The sequence below is a fragment of the Balaenoptera physalus genome (genome assembly GCF_965194825.1).
Source record: "Balaenoptera physalus genome assembly, chromosome: 16".
NCBI classification, from domain to species: domain Eukaryota; kingdom Metazoa; phylum Chordata; class Mammalia; order Artiodactyla; family Balaenopteridae; genus Balaenoptera; species Balaenoptera physalus.
Window position 1 is genome coordinate 92,283,045 of NC_138898.1, and position 11,925 is coordinate 92,294,969.

Sequence of the window (11,925 nt, forward strand, 5' to 3'; positions counted from 1 at the left end):
GGGTCCGGCCTCCGGGGAGCTCAGGAGACCTTGGACTCCGCTCTTGTTTGGTTTGCGGGGTGGGGGTGGGGGATCGCATCACAGGTCCCAGCGCCTCCTTCCCGCTCAGCCCCAGAGAGACTCTCCCAGGCACCTCCTGCCACCCCTGGAGCCTTGGCGGGGGGGGGGGGGTCCTCGGCGGGCGCGTGCAGCACCCGCCCCACCCCGCAGGACTTCCCCCGGGATCCCGGGTCGAGGGGCCCAGCGTGGGCCGCGGGGTCCAGGGAGCCGCGGTGGCACCTGCTCCCAAAGCCCTGATGGCAGTCCCCTTGCTTCCAGGGAGCCGCGTCCCCGGAGGAGCAGCGGGTCCTGGAGAGGAAGCTGAAGAAGGAGCGGAAGAAAGAGGCCCGGAGGCGACTGCAGGAAGCGGGCGTCCCCGTGGCCCAGAGCCCGGCAGCCAGGCGCTCGGGGGCCGCGCTAGCCTTGGACTACCTGTGCAGGTGCGCGGCCCCGGAGGGATGCGGGCTGGGGGCTCAGGGCCCCCGGGGGGCGGGTGGTCGCAGCCTCCGCGGTGTGTCTGTGGGGCCAGGGGAGCCGCCTGCTCCCCGCCTGGGCGTCTGGCACCCGGAAGCGCAGCTTCAAGCGTCGCGGTCAGGGTGACAGGTCAGTACTTGCGGGCGTTTGGGCAAGGCTACCCCTGAGCCTCCATCTCAGATCAACAAAATGGAGGTAAAGAGTCTCACTCACCTGCCCTTCATAGTGTTGTGACAGCCTGACAAAATGATGGCGTTGGAGCCACCATGAAAGACTCACGGGCCATGTGCTGAAGATGGCATCTCACCGCCACTGTCAACCTTGTCACCCCACCTACATCACCACCCCCACCGACGTCACCACCGTCACCATTCACGTCACCACCACCACCAACCACGTCACCCCCCCACATCACCATCCACATCACCACCTCACCGTCATTGCCACCATCAGCACTGTTGCTGTCACCACCATCGCTATCGTCACACGTCGCACACACCCCACATGTCCCTCCAGGAACCTGTGTTCTTTTGTGGAATCCTCGAGATCCAGCCAAGGGTTGGGGTTGGTGGCTTGGAGCCAGTTCAGGAACAGAGTTTCTGGGGGCCCTGCAGAGGATTCTGGAAGGGCAGAGGGGCCTGAGGACGTGTGTGAACCCAGCGATAGGCCGGGAGGGGCACCGTGGAGACAGAGGGGCATTTCAGAGCCCTGTCTTCCGGGAAGGAGGGGCTGCCCGGCCGCTCTGGCTCGGTATGAAGCGGAATCTTCCAGATTCCTGGACCAGGCTAAGCACCGATGAGTCAGCTGCACAGGCAGCCCAGGGTTCGGGCCTCCCTCTCCTCCTTGCCCCCATCCCCCTCCCGCTCCCCCCTCCCGCTCCCCCTGCTGTCTCTGAAGCCCGCGAGGCTGTGGCAGAGCATCAGATGCTACCCCGTGTCTCTCCCAAGCCTGGGGCCCCGCTGGGCCCGGGCAGGGCTCCCACCTGCTGGATGGACTGGGGCTTGCCATTCCCCCAGCCCCAGCCGGAGCCTGCTCTGGCACAAAGTGGGGCACAGGCCGTAACCAGAACGGGTGCCCTGGGGAGCCTCGGGCCTTGTGCTGGGCCTGCCGGAGCCCCCGGGAGCAGCCCTCCTTCGGCTCTGCTGGGATCTCCGAGCACGCCGTCCCTTCCTCCTGGGGGCCTGCTCCCGTTAAGATCTGCCCGCCTCCCTGTAGGAAACATGCCTTCGATTCAGTGCCTCCCTCCCTGCCCAGGGAAGTCCGGTTGCCTTCCTCGCCCTGCAGGGGCCACCGTTGGCTGGCCGGCGGGGGCCACGTGGAGCCCAGCGGGAGGGGAGGCCCACCATGCGCACCGGCGGAGGGAGCTGCCCGGCGGCCTCCCCTGGCCCTGGCCCTGGGCCTGGGCTGTGTTCAGGGGGTGGGGGGTATGGGGGTGGCCAGCAGGCCCCTCGTTGACACCTGGTCCCGTCCCGGCACCTTCCACCTGCAGCTGCGGTGGTATTTTCCATGGTGAACACAGCCGTACAGAGCGGCCAAGAGAGGCACCTGCAGGCCCCGCTGTCACTTGGGGGAGAGCTCTGAAGACGGTGGTCCCGGGGAGGGGGCAGCGGACCCACTCAGCAACTCAGACGGCCCCGCCCCACGCTCCCCAGGGGACCAGAAGCTGTGGGGTGCTGTGGCTTCAGAGCAGCCGTCACATCTGGGTCCTGCACCGCAGGCAGCGCCTGTACCTGCCTCTCACCCGTCTGGGTCGTAGGAACAGCCTTCGTCCCTGACCTCACGGTGCCGAGAGCCGCGTGCTCATGGGAGCCGCTCGCGGTGCAGCACCCCCTTGAGAGGGTCGGGCTCGGCCCTCAGCCCCCGGGGCCTGCGCTCCCTCCCTGCTGACCTCTGACCTCTCACTTCCCCTGCTCACCAAAATCACGCAGATGCTCCATCTGTGGGTCCCTGCCTCCTGGGGAGGCGTTTCTGGGAGGGGCCGGGGGCCCCCGTGGTCACTCGGTCGTCATTCACGTGGTCCTGGTGTGTCTGGGAGCCTCCTCTGCCCGTTGTGGATTTCCGTGGGGCCGCACACCCCCCACGCCTCCAGCCGGGTGCCCTTTGCCCCCCGTGGGCCCGGGCAGCCCATCCGAAGCCAGTCCGATGCTCCAGACACCCGAGCCGCTTCTGGGGCCCGGCGGACCACAGGGTCGAGCTGACCCTGGTCAGAGCCCTGGGGTCGGGGGTCGGGGGCGCTTCGGGCCGATGCCCAGCTCCTCCACGTCACCAACGCAGCAGTGAGGGAGCCAGGCCTGAGGTGGTCCTTCCCTCCCAAACTCTCTGGCAGCTCAGGAGGGACCTTGAGACCCTGGGAGGAGCGAGGTCTTCCAGGGCAGATGAGTTGGCCAGGCGCGACGCGGATGGAACGACACAGTAACCAAACTGGGGCCAGTGCGGGGGTGTTCTTTATTATAAAGACTGCTTGACCGTAGCGAGAGCGAGAGCCCTCTGGAGACCGCACAGGAGCAGATGTGAGGGGCCCGGCCGAGCCCAGGGAGCGTAGGGGCACACGGGCAGCAGGGAGGTCACGGGAGCCGCGCCAGCAGACTTCTGGGAAGCGGTGCGCTGCAGAACCACGGGGGGCACTGTAGACGTGGGCACCAGAGAGGGCTGCTTGCCCGTGCTGGGAAGGAAGCCCCCTCCTCCCCACCCCGTGTGTCCAGCATCTTCTGTGTAACTTTGTTCCATCTGGGAAGGAAACACCTTGAAGGGCCCATCTCCACTTGCACAGGCAGAGGATGAGCGGTGGGTTTGGAGCCGAGAGACAGTTACGTCATTACTGGCATCAGGGAGAGGTCCCACGGGCGGCGGTGGCCCGCACAGACCGCCCCCTCCCAGTCGGGCCAGCAGAGGAGCCTGAGGAGACAGCCAGGGGCCGCTGTGGGGCGCCCCTGCGGGTGCAGAAGCCTGAGTCGGGCCCTGTCGTGGGCACACATGTCACCCCGGCCTCGCCACTCGGCGCTGGAGCCGGGACTCCAGGCACAGGTGGGGTGTTGGTCCCCCAGGAGGGCAGGAGCTGTGGCCAGGTCCGGCTCGGTGGTGCCACGCGAAGTGCCCGTGGTCCCCGGGCAGACATGGGGCGGGGCCTGGGTGGCTGTGCCATCACGTGTCACGGCACATGGGAAACGCCACAGGCGTGAAGCGTGTGCTTCTGCCTCAGCGCCGCCGGCCGCGGGGCTGCTTGTCCCGAGAGAACGAACCGGCTGGGCGGTTAGGGAGGCCGACCCTCCCGCCGTCCTGCAGCCCCGGTGCCCGCGCTCTGCCCCCTCCACGGCCGCCAGCGCCCGGGTCGCAGACACACAGACCTCTGTCCGTCTCGGGGCCTCCGTCCCAGCGCTCGGGTCTCCCCTGGGCACTGGCTCCCGACGTGGCCCGCTTCCTCCTCCACGGGCCCCTTCAGCCCGGGCTCCACGGGACCAGCCGCGCTTTGCCGCAGCGTCCTCGTCTCCTGGGGGCCCGGTGCGTCCGAGGCCCTTGGGTGGTGACGCGCAGGCTGGGCCAGTGGGACCCCTGCGTGGCCCTCGGCGTCAGGGCTCCTGGCTCCTCCCTGACGCCCAGCTCACGGCGTGAAGGCCATGCCTGCTCCAGTCGGCAGTCCTGCTGTCCTGCACAGTAAACGTTTCTGGAAGAAGGACAGAGGTTGTGAAATTCAGAGTGTTCACGTTAGAGTCGTGAAACGATGGACGTGCAGAGCTGAAAGAAAGTGGCCTTGTGTCCCCCGGTCCTGCCGTCCTGGCCGAGGGCCCCCGGCAGGCGTGCGGAGGTGACGGTCCTCCTGGCGCTGACCCCTGAGAGCCCCCTCGCGCCCTCGCGCTGGGAGGGTCCTCTGCAGATGTCCCGCCCCCCCCAGCCAAGGAAAGGCCCCCCAGGCCAGCGGGTTCAGGCCTTCCGGCTCCTGTGCAGGACCTGAGACGTTGTGTCCTTGCCTCCCCAGCTGGGCCCAGCAGCACAAGAACTGGAGGTTTCAGAAGACGAGGCAGACCTGGCTGCTGCTGCATATGTATGACTGTGACCAGGTGGGCGCACACTCGGGGGGGGGGAGGGTCCGTGCACACTCGGGGGGGTGAGGTCCGTGCACACTCGGGGCGGGGGGAGGAGGTCCGTGCACACTCGGGGTGGGAGGGGTGAGGTCTGTGCACACTCGGGGGGGGTGAGGTCCGTGCACACTCGGGGGGGGTCCGTGCACACTCGGGGTGGGGGGTGAGGTCCGTGCACACTCGGGGTGGAGGGAGGAGGTCCGTGCACACTCGGGGTGGGAGGGGTGAGGTCCGTGCACACTCGGGGGGGGGAGGTCCGTGCACACTCGGGGTGGGGGGGAGGTCCGTGCACACTTGGGGGGGTCCGTGCACACGTGGGGTGGGAGGGGTGAGGTCCGTGCACATTGGGGAGGGGTGAGGTCCGTGCACAATCGGGGGGGTGGGGTCCGTGCACACTCGGGGGGGAGGTCCGTGCACACTTGGGGTGGGAGGGGTGAGGTCCGTGCACAATCGGGGGGGTGGGGTCCGTGCACACTCGGGGGGGAGGTCTGTGCACATTGGGGAGGATGGGGTCAGATCTCCCAGTGATGGGTGGGAAGGACCGGCTGGCAGGGCCTGGTCGGACCACACTGGCCCGAGGTCTCCAAGCCCCTCTGTACTCGGCCTCCCCTCCAGCGGGGGGTGTGGGAAGGACAGCCCCCTCGATCCCCGCCCCCCTTCCCTGGCCAAGAAGCTCCTTCCTGAGGCCTGTTCTTCCCGTGGCCTGGCCGGGTTATGATCACGAAGAAACCGTGGAGCTCGTGGAGGCCCTGTGGGAGCGCCCCGTCCAGCCCTTCGTTTTCCAGAGATGAAACCCGGGCTCAGGGGGAGGGGCCCGCTCGGTGTCGGCGAGTCAGAACCCCTGCTGGGTTTGCCCAGCAGCCGGACTCATCCGTGGAGCTCCAGGCTCCCAGCTGCAGGAGGCGGCTGCCGTTCCAGGAAGGCCAGCGTCCGCGTGCTTCGAAGTTCCGCCCTCCCCCTGTGGATCCTCGTGGGGTGTGGCTATAAGGCCGGGGCTGGGAGATGCCATCACCCCCAGACACTCCAGTGTGCGCCTGCTGCACATCAGGGCGTCCTACGGGACAACGACCTGGCCTGAGTTGGGGCTCCACGTCACGTGGTCACTACTAACTCCACGTGCTCAGTGGCATCCCTGGGCGGGGCCTGTCCAGAACCGCACTCACCCGGTGTCTGCCCCTCTGTCTTCTCCGGTCCGGCACGTGCCTCATCTTACCGACCCTCGTGACCCTGATGTGCTTGCAAGGGCAGTCGTGTGGCAGGGCGTGGCCGGCGTGGTTGGTTAGATCCCCACCCGGACTCGGGGAAATGTATGTGTTCGTTCTCGTAGCTGGCCCGTGGTGGCTTGGTGTCGATGTTGATCACATGACGCGGGTGGTGGCTGTCGGGTTTGTTCCTACAAAGTTACTGATTCTTTCAGTCACAGGCACGTGTCTTTGGGGGCTGCCCCGTCTCTCGTCACTCTCACTAGCCCTCGGTGACCCTGTCTGGGGCTGTTCTGTTTCCTTCATCCCGCCTCCAATAAGGAAGCGCTTTGCTGCCCCCCGCCCCAGTGGGCTGTGACTTCCCACCTCAGCGTGGACTCTCCTGTTCTAGTCAGTGGGTTGTAATCCATTTACCTGGGGCCGTCGTCACCACCTGTGACGATTGTGCAGCTTTCACTACGATTGATGAGTGGCTCCACCGGCGGGGAAGTTGAGGGCGGACTTTGCCCTGCGTGCACTTGATGGGGGGTGGGGGACCCTCCGTGGAGGAGGCACCTGTGAGCTGAGTTCTGAAATCAGGCCGTGGCTGTTGGGCGGGTGGGGGACAGCGGGGTGCAAAGCCGGGGCCGGGCCAAGCAAGCGACGCTGCAGGAATCGGAGCCCCAGGCTGGGGGGTGCTGCCTGCTCCTCCTTGCCCAGGACCACCCTGCACTCCTGCACAGCCCCACGCCCACTCCCCACTGGGCCAGCTCAGGGCACCTGCCCCTCCTCCCTGTGGCCCTCAGGTTTTGAAGTCAGTGTGAGTCACTAGCTGCTTTTGAAGTGGACTTCCAGTCGCCCCTGTTTTTAGCCCCATCTTTTCTCTCACTTCCAGAAGTGCCCACACAGCCAGTTCTGGAGTCCCGGGCTTGGGGGCGGGGAGGGTCTGCAGCATGATTTGCGTTTCTCAGCTTAAGCTTCGCCTTCGTCAGATCTGCTGAGTCACCATCATTCATCTCCAGCCCCAAAACGTTGTCACTCTTATCTTTTCCTCTACTCTCTTTGTTCTAAGAGATTTATCTCTTTATTATTTTTATTATTATTATTTTTAATAAATTTATTTATATTTTTTTATTTTTGGCTGCATTGGGTCTTTGTTGCTGCATACGGGCTTTTTCTAGTAGCTGCGAGCGGGGGCTACTCTTCATTGTGGTGCGAGGGCTTCTCATTGCGGTGGCTTCTTTTGTTGTGAAGTACAGGCTCTAGGCACGTAGGCTTCAGTAGTTGTGGCACACGGGCTCAGTAGTTGTGGCACACAGGCTCAGGAGTTGTGGCTCACGGGCTCAGGAGTTGTGGCTCACGGACTCTAGAGCGCAGGTTCAGTAGTTGTGGCGCACGGGCTTATTTGCTCCACGGCATGTGGGATCTTCCCGGACCAGGGCTCAAACCCATGTCCCCTGCATTGGCAGGTGGATTCTTAACCACTGCGCCACCAGGGAAGCCCGATTTATCTCTTTAAAAACGTATCTGCTTACTGTTGATTTAGTGGCATTTCAGGAGGGCGTGAAAACTGACGTCTGCCAGCCTCTGGAACACAAGCCAGAGTCTGTGGGGAAAAGAACGGGGGCCAGCAGAGGACAGCGGGCTGGCCGCCCTTTCCACCTCCCCAAGCCCGTCGTCCTGGAGCAACTCTTCGGGGCCCGGCCTGAGGGTGCTGAGGGCTGGACGGTCCCCTCGCAGGCCCGGGGCCCGCAGTGCGGACATCCTGCGTCTCCACGCGCCACCCGCCCAGCCCTGACGACTGTTCTCTGCCCCGTCCAGGTCCCCGACGAGCACTTCTCCACCCTGCTGGCCTACCTGGAGGGGCTCAGGGGCCGGGCCCGCGAGCTGACGGTGCAGAAGGCGGAGGTGCTGATGCGGGAGCTGGACGAAGCGGGTGCCGGCGCCGACGCCCCGCTGCCGGGGAGGACCCAGCGCGTCCGGCAGGTGCTGCAGCTGCTCTCCTAGCAGGCGGCTCGGGGGTGGGGGGTGGGGTCCCTTGTCCTCCTGGCCCCTGACCCTGGGAGGGACCACTTCTCTCTCCTGATTCCTTGGCCAGAAATCGTTTATAGGGGATGACAGTTTTAACCCCTTCACAGCAGAACGCAGTCACTCTGAAATAAGCTGGCCTCCCAGTGGCCCTCAGGCCCCCAAGGAAGTTGTTTATTGAGGGAAATGCCTGTTTTTGTCCCAGGGGTGTCTTAGAGGTCACCAGAGCTGGCCCTCCCCGCCAGCTGTGGTCCATCCGTGTGGGGGCTTGGGCCCCCCCATGGGTCTGGCGGTCCCTCGGTGCCGGCCGCCTGGCACCTGCCTGCGTTCACCTAGGGGCCTGGGCTGTGGCTTATCCATCTCGCCTCCCTCCTCAGGCAGGCCACGGCTCCGCTGGCCACTTACAGGGAAAACCGGGGTGCATTTCCAATAAAAACTGGCCTCTGGAGGCCGTGGCTCTTGTCGCGTGACTCATTCCCTGCCTGTGGGGCGTGGGCTCCGTGGCCTCCCGGGACGGCGTCCAGGCGAGCCCCTCGTGTAGTCCTCTGGCTGCAGGCTGACTCCTGCTCTTCAGGCCGTGTTTCCAGGTGTCGGCAGGGGCCACGCGCTGCCCTCCCGCACCTGCCCAGCCGGGAAGCACCTGCTCTGTCCCCCGTCCCCGGAGGAGCGCGTGCGGCCAGGCCGTCTCCACAGACAGTCAGACGTGGTGGCGGGTGATTGTGCAGTTTTGAAACTCCACCGAGTCTGTGATGCTCTGCCCCTCGGGCGTGGTCGGCTTCCCGCCTGGGAGACGCACGGGCCCCGCGTGGCTTCGAGGCCGCCGTGATGGGGGAGGAGCCGCCCCAGATGCCCCGAGTGAAGCAGAGGGGGGCTGAGCCCGGAGTCCTCCCGTTGCAGGTTTGTGAGCCACGTAACCAGGGGGCAGTAGGAAAGCAGAGTCCGAGAGATTGCGTCACGTGGGCAGCTCTGTCATGAGTTCCGTGCTGACCGCCCGTGAGTAACGGGGGCCCTTTATTCCAGAATGAGGCCCCGGGCCTTCCTGTGGCCACTCCTGGCTCGGCTGGGCCCCGACCGTGCCCCTCGGGGATCTCGCCTCAGAGGAGCGTCCCCGGTTCAGTTCAGTTCCATTCAGTGTCTGAATGGCGGAGGTGGGGGTGGTGGCCCGAGGAGGGGTGACCCGAGCCCAGGAGGGCCACACGTCTCGAGGGCCCGGGCAGGTCCCTCGCTGACCACTTGGGGCCTTTCCCTCTTCTCACCTGTGACCCCGACCGCGGACTCAGGGTCACGCCACCCCACGTGGCGAGTCTCGTCCACGCCGAGGTCTCGTCTGCTCCCCCCCATGAAAGGGGTTGCTGTGCTGCTCCCTGAGGGGCATCTGGCCTGCCCACTGGGCACACACGCGCACACGTCCAGTTCCGGGTGGGAGCCACTGGCCAGGCACCTCCTTCGGCCTTGTAGCCCTTGGAGACGGAGCGAGGAGGCCCAGCCCTCCTGGAGGCCCTCAGGTGAGGTGAGGTCCCCGACGGGAAAGCACCCTGTGCCGACAAGTCGTCGCGGTTCTGCAGATAATCTGTGGGCGATGCAGCCGCCCGGTGCCAACCTCACTGTCCCTCAGCTTTGGGGCATCTTAAAAACACTGAGAAATAGACGTGCAATAAAGGAAGGTCCAAAAAAAAAAAAAAAAAAAAAAGGAAGGTCCACAGGGCACAGGGAAGCGGCACGTTCTCTTTAAGGAATCCGGGTTGACTGATGAAGAACATAGTTCTGGGTTTCCTGGCAGCCAAGTCAAAAAGGGAAACGTGGTGGGTACCGGGTCCTCGTTTCCTGTTAATGGGAAGCGGCCCAGGAGAGCCAGGTGCTCCCCTCACTCGTGCACAGAGGCCCTCGGACGCCGACTGGGGGGCTCCCGTAGGGCGTGCAGTGCGGTCCTCTGCGGCGTCCCCCGCGGAAGGCGCAGGGGAGGCGATGTGTCACATGGTGCGGGAGCAAGCTCAGGATCCGGGCAGTTCCTGGGGTCCCTGTGGGGTCAGAGGCGGCACTCTGATGGCCCCAGGGGCCAGTCGGTGGGGGGGGGGGGGTCTGAGCCTGGTGGCCGCACACGGGTGCGAGGCTCGCCGGTGCAGCGTCCGGCCGTGGGCTGAGGGGCACCTCCCTGAGGGGGCGGGTGGAGCTCCCCCACCTGTTGTTGACGTCCCGGGCGCCCATCAGGCCAGCGGTCTCGGCACCGCGAGGGATTAGGATGGGGCTGGCGGGGGCTGGCGGGGCTTTCTGGGGTGCGGTCAAGCTCCCTGGCCTGTCGAAGCCTCAGCGCCTCGCACCCTGGCCCTCCGAGGAAGCCGCCGCCACGCAGCCAGTAGCTGTAGCGTTTATGGCCGAGAAGCAGGTGTTTCCTGTTGGCCTCGCCTGTGGGATGTGGGGACTCAGCTGCTTCTGCGCCCCCAGGAGGTTGGCGTCCACTTTGGGTAAACTGGTGTTGAGCGTGTCCCGTCGGTCCTGTAAGGATGCGGTGACCAGCCAGAGTGTCCCTGATGTGCCGCCCCCGCGCGGCGGGAAGGAAGCTGAGACATAGGGGCCTCGGGAAGTTGGACGCCCGAGCCGGGACCCCTGCCCCCAGTGTGCTCTCCCCCACCACGGGTTTGCCCTGTGAGGTGGGCGGCGGCCGCGCAACACCGTTGGGTTCTGGACTCACGGAAGAACGTCTCCAGTCAAAGTCCCTGCAGACCCGGGAGCTGAGGGTCTTAACCACTCAGCTTCTTAACCACTGTGCCAGCAGGGAAGTCCGAGCAACACATTTTTAAAACCTTCTCTGCCAGGATCTACCCCTTCCAACCCAGCAGGATGGCTTTTTAAATTTGTTTTTGGCAAATTAAAATAACTGCCATAAAACGTCAACCAACCAATCAGGTTCTTTTGAGAAAAACATCACCTTTGAAAGTGGTTCATTTTGACACCTATTCTTATAAGTTAGAAAATAAGCGCCTTCCTTTCTGGGTCCTGCACCTGGGCCCAGCGGGACGTCCCGGGAGGCGCCGCGGCCACGGTTCCTGCTCTGGGTCCACGGCAGAGAGCAGGGGCCTTGCGATGGCGATGCTAGCATTTTCCCTCCTTAGAGCTGTGCCCACCTCCTCCCACCAGGGCCCGCTGCCAGAAAGCCGAGTCTCTTCCCACAGCAGCTTTGGGCCAGTTCCATGGCCTCCGGAACATTCTGCCCCCACCCTGCAGAATGAAGCTTGGTACCTCGGCTGTGCCCCGGGCGAGGCAGGCTCCCTCCGCTCCGCGTTCAGCGCCAGGTGTTCCAAACCGACAAGAAGAGAAGGACACAGCGCACCCTCGCTGCCCTGCCCCCTCCAGAAATGCGGGGACCACCCTCCCCTTCCCGGGCCCACCGTGAGGTATCGTGGCCACAGCCCTGCTCTTCATGATTAGGAAGCTTCCCTTCCCCACACCCCACCCCCTGCCCCAAGATCTGCGTGCTGACTGGTGCGTCCTGGGTCGTTCTGTCGGAACCCCCTGGAGGGTCACGGGGTGCCTGGCACTGGAGGCCCTGGGCCTTGCTCTCGCACCCCGCCCTGCTCACCAGTTCCCGTCCCGAGGGTAGCCTCCCCACGTGGTCGCTGACACTCAGCGTGGTCGGGCTTTTCAGTTTGTACTCATCTGATGCTCCGGTGTCCACCCTCCTCCAGGAAGGCCCTCTGGTCCCCCGCTGAGAACAGGGCCTTTTCCTGTGTGCCCCCAGCCCTGTGCCTCCCTCCGGTCCAGTCGGCAAGCTCCGAGCTCCAGGAGGGCGGAAGCCACGGCTTGTTTGCCCCCATCCAGCTCATGGAGAAGGTGTTGGGAAGGCATCGGTGTGATCTCGGCACTTGGTGCAGAATCCGCCAGCATCGCTAACCTCCTGCCACGTCCCGGGCCCCGGCCCTCCACCCACTGCCAGCGGGCCCCTCTGTGTGCTCTTCCTCAGACAGGTGACCTCCACCCAGAGACGAGGAGCCGGTTCATGGGGAGGGTCTGGGGGCAGGTGTGGAAGAGGAGTGGGGGCTCAGAATGGACCAGAGAAAAGGCTTGTGGAGGCGGCCTCCCTGCGAACTCCTACTCATCCTTCCCAGCTAAGCCCCGCTGTCGCCCTCTGG

The 11,925-nt window shown here is 65.1% G+C and overlaps 1 protein-coding gene across 2 annotated transcripts; it reads left to right on the top strand.

Annotated features, from left to right (window-relative positions):
• Positions 1-119: 119 nt before the first annotated feature.
• On the top strand, positions 120-10,526 carry LOC309645487 (protein cholesin-like). 2 transcript variants are annotated; one of them, XM_082430657.1, is made up of 5 exons: positions 120-479; positions 4,487-4,568; positions 7,592-7,756; positions 8,696-9,462; positions 9,494-10,526. In XM_082430657.1, exons 2-4 carry the CDS (start codon positions 4,551-4,553, stop codon positions 8,771-8,773), a joined length of 261 nt encoding a protein of 86 aa, XP_082286783.1. In that variant the 5' UTR covers positions 120-479; positions 4,487-4,550; the 3' UTR covers positions 8,774-9,462; positions 9,494-10,526. The 2 variants fall into 2 exon arrangements, with proteins under 2 accessions (XP_082286783.1, XP_082286784.1); XM_082430658.1 differs by lacking the exons at positions 8,696-9,462; positions 9,494-10,526 and having other exon boundaries at positions 161-479; positions 7,592-8,247.
• The last annotated feature ends 1,399 nt before the right edge of the window (positions 10,527-11,925 follow it).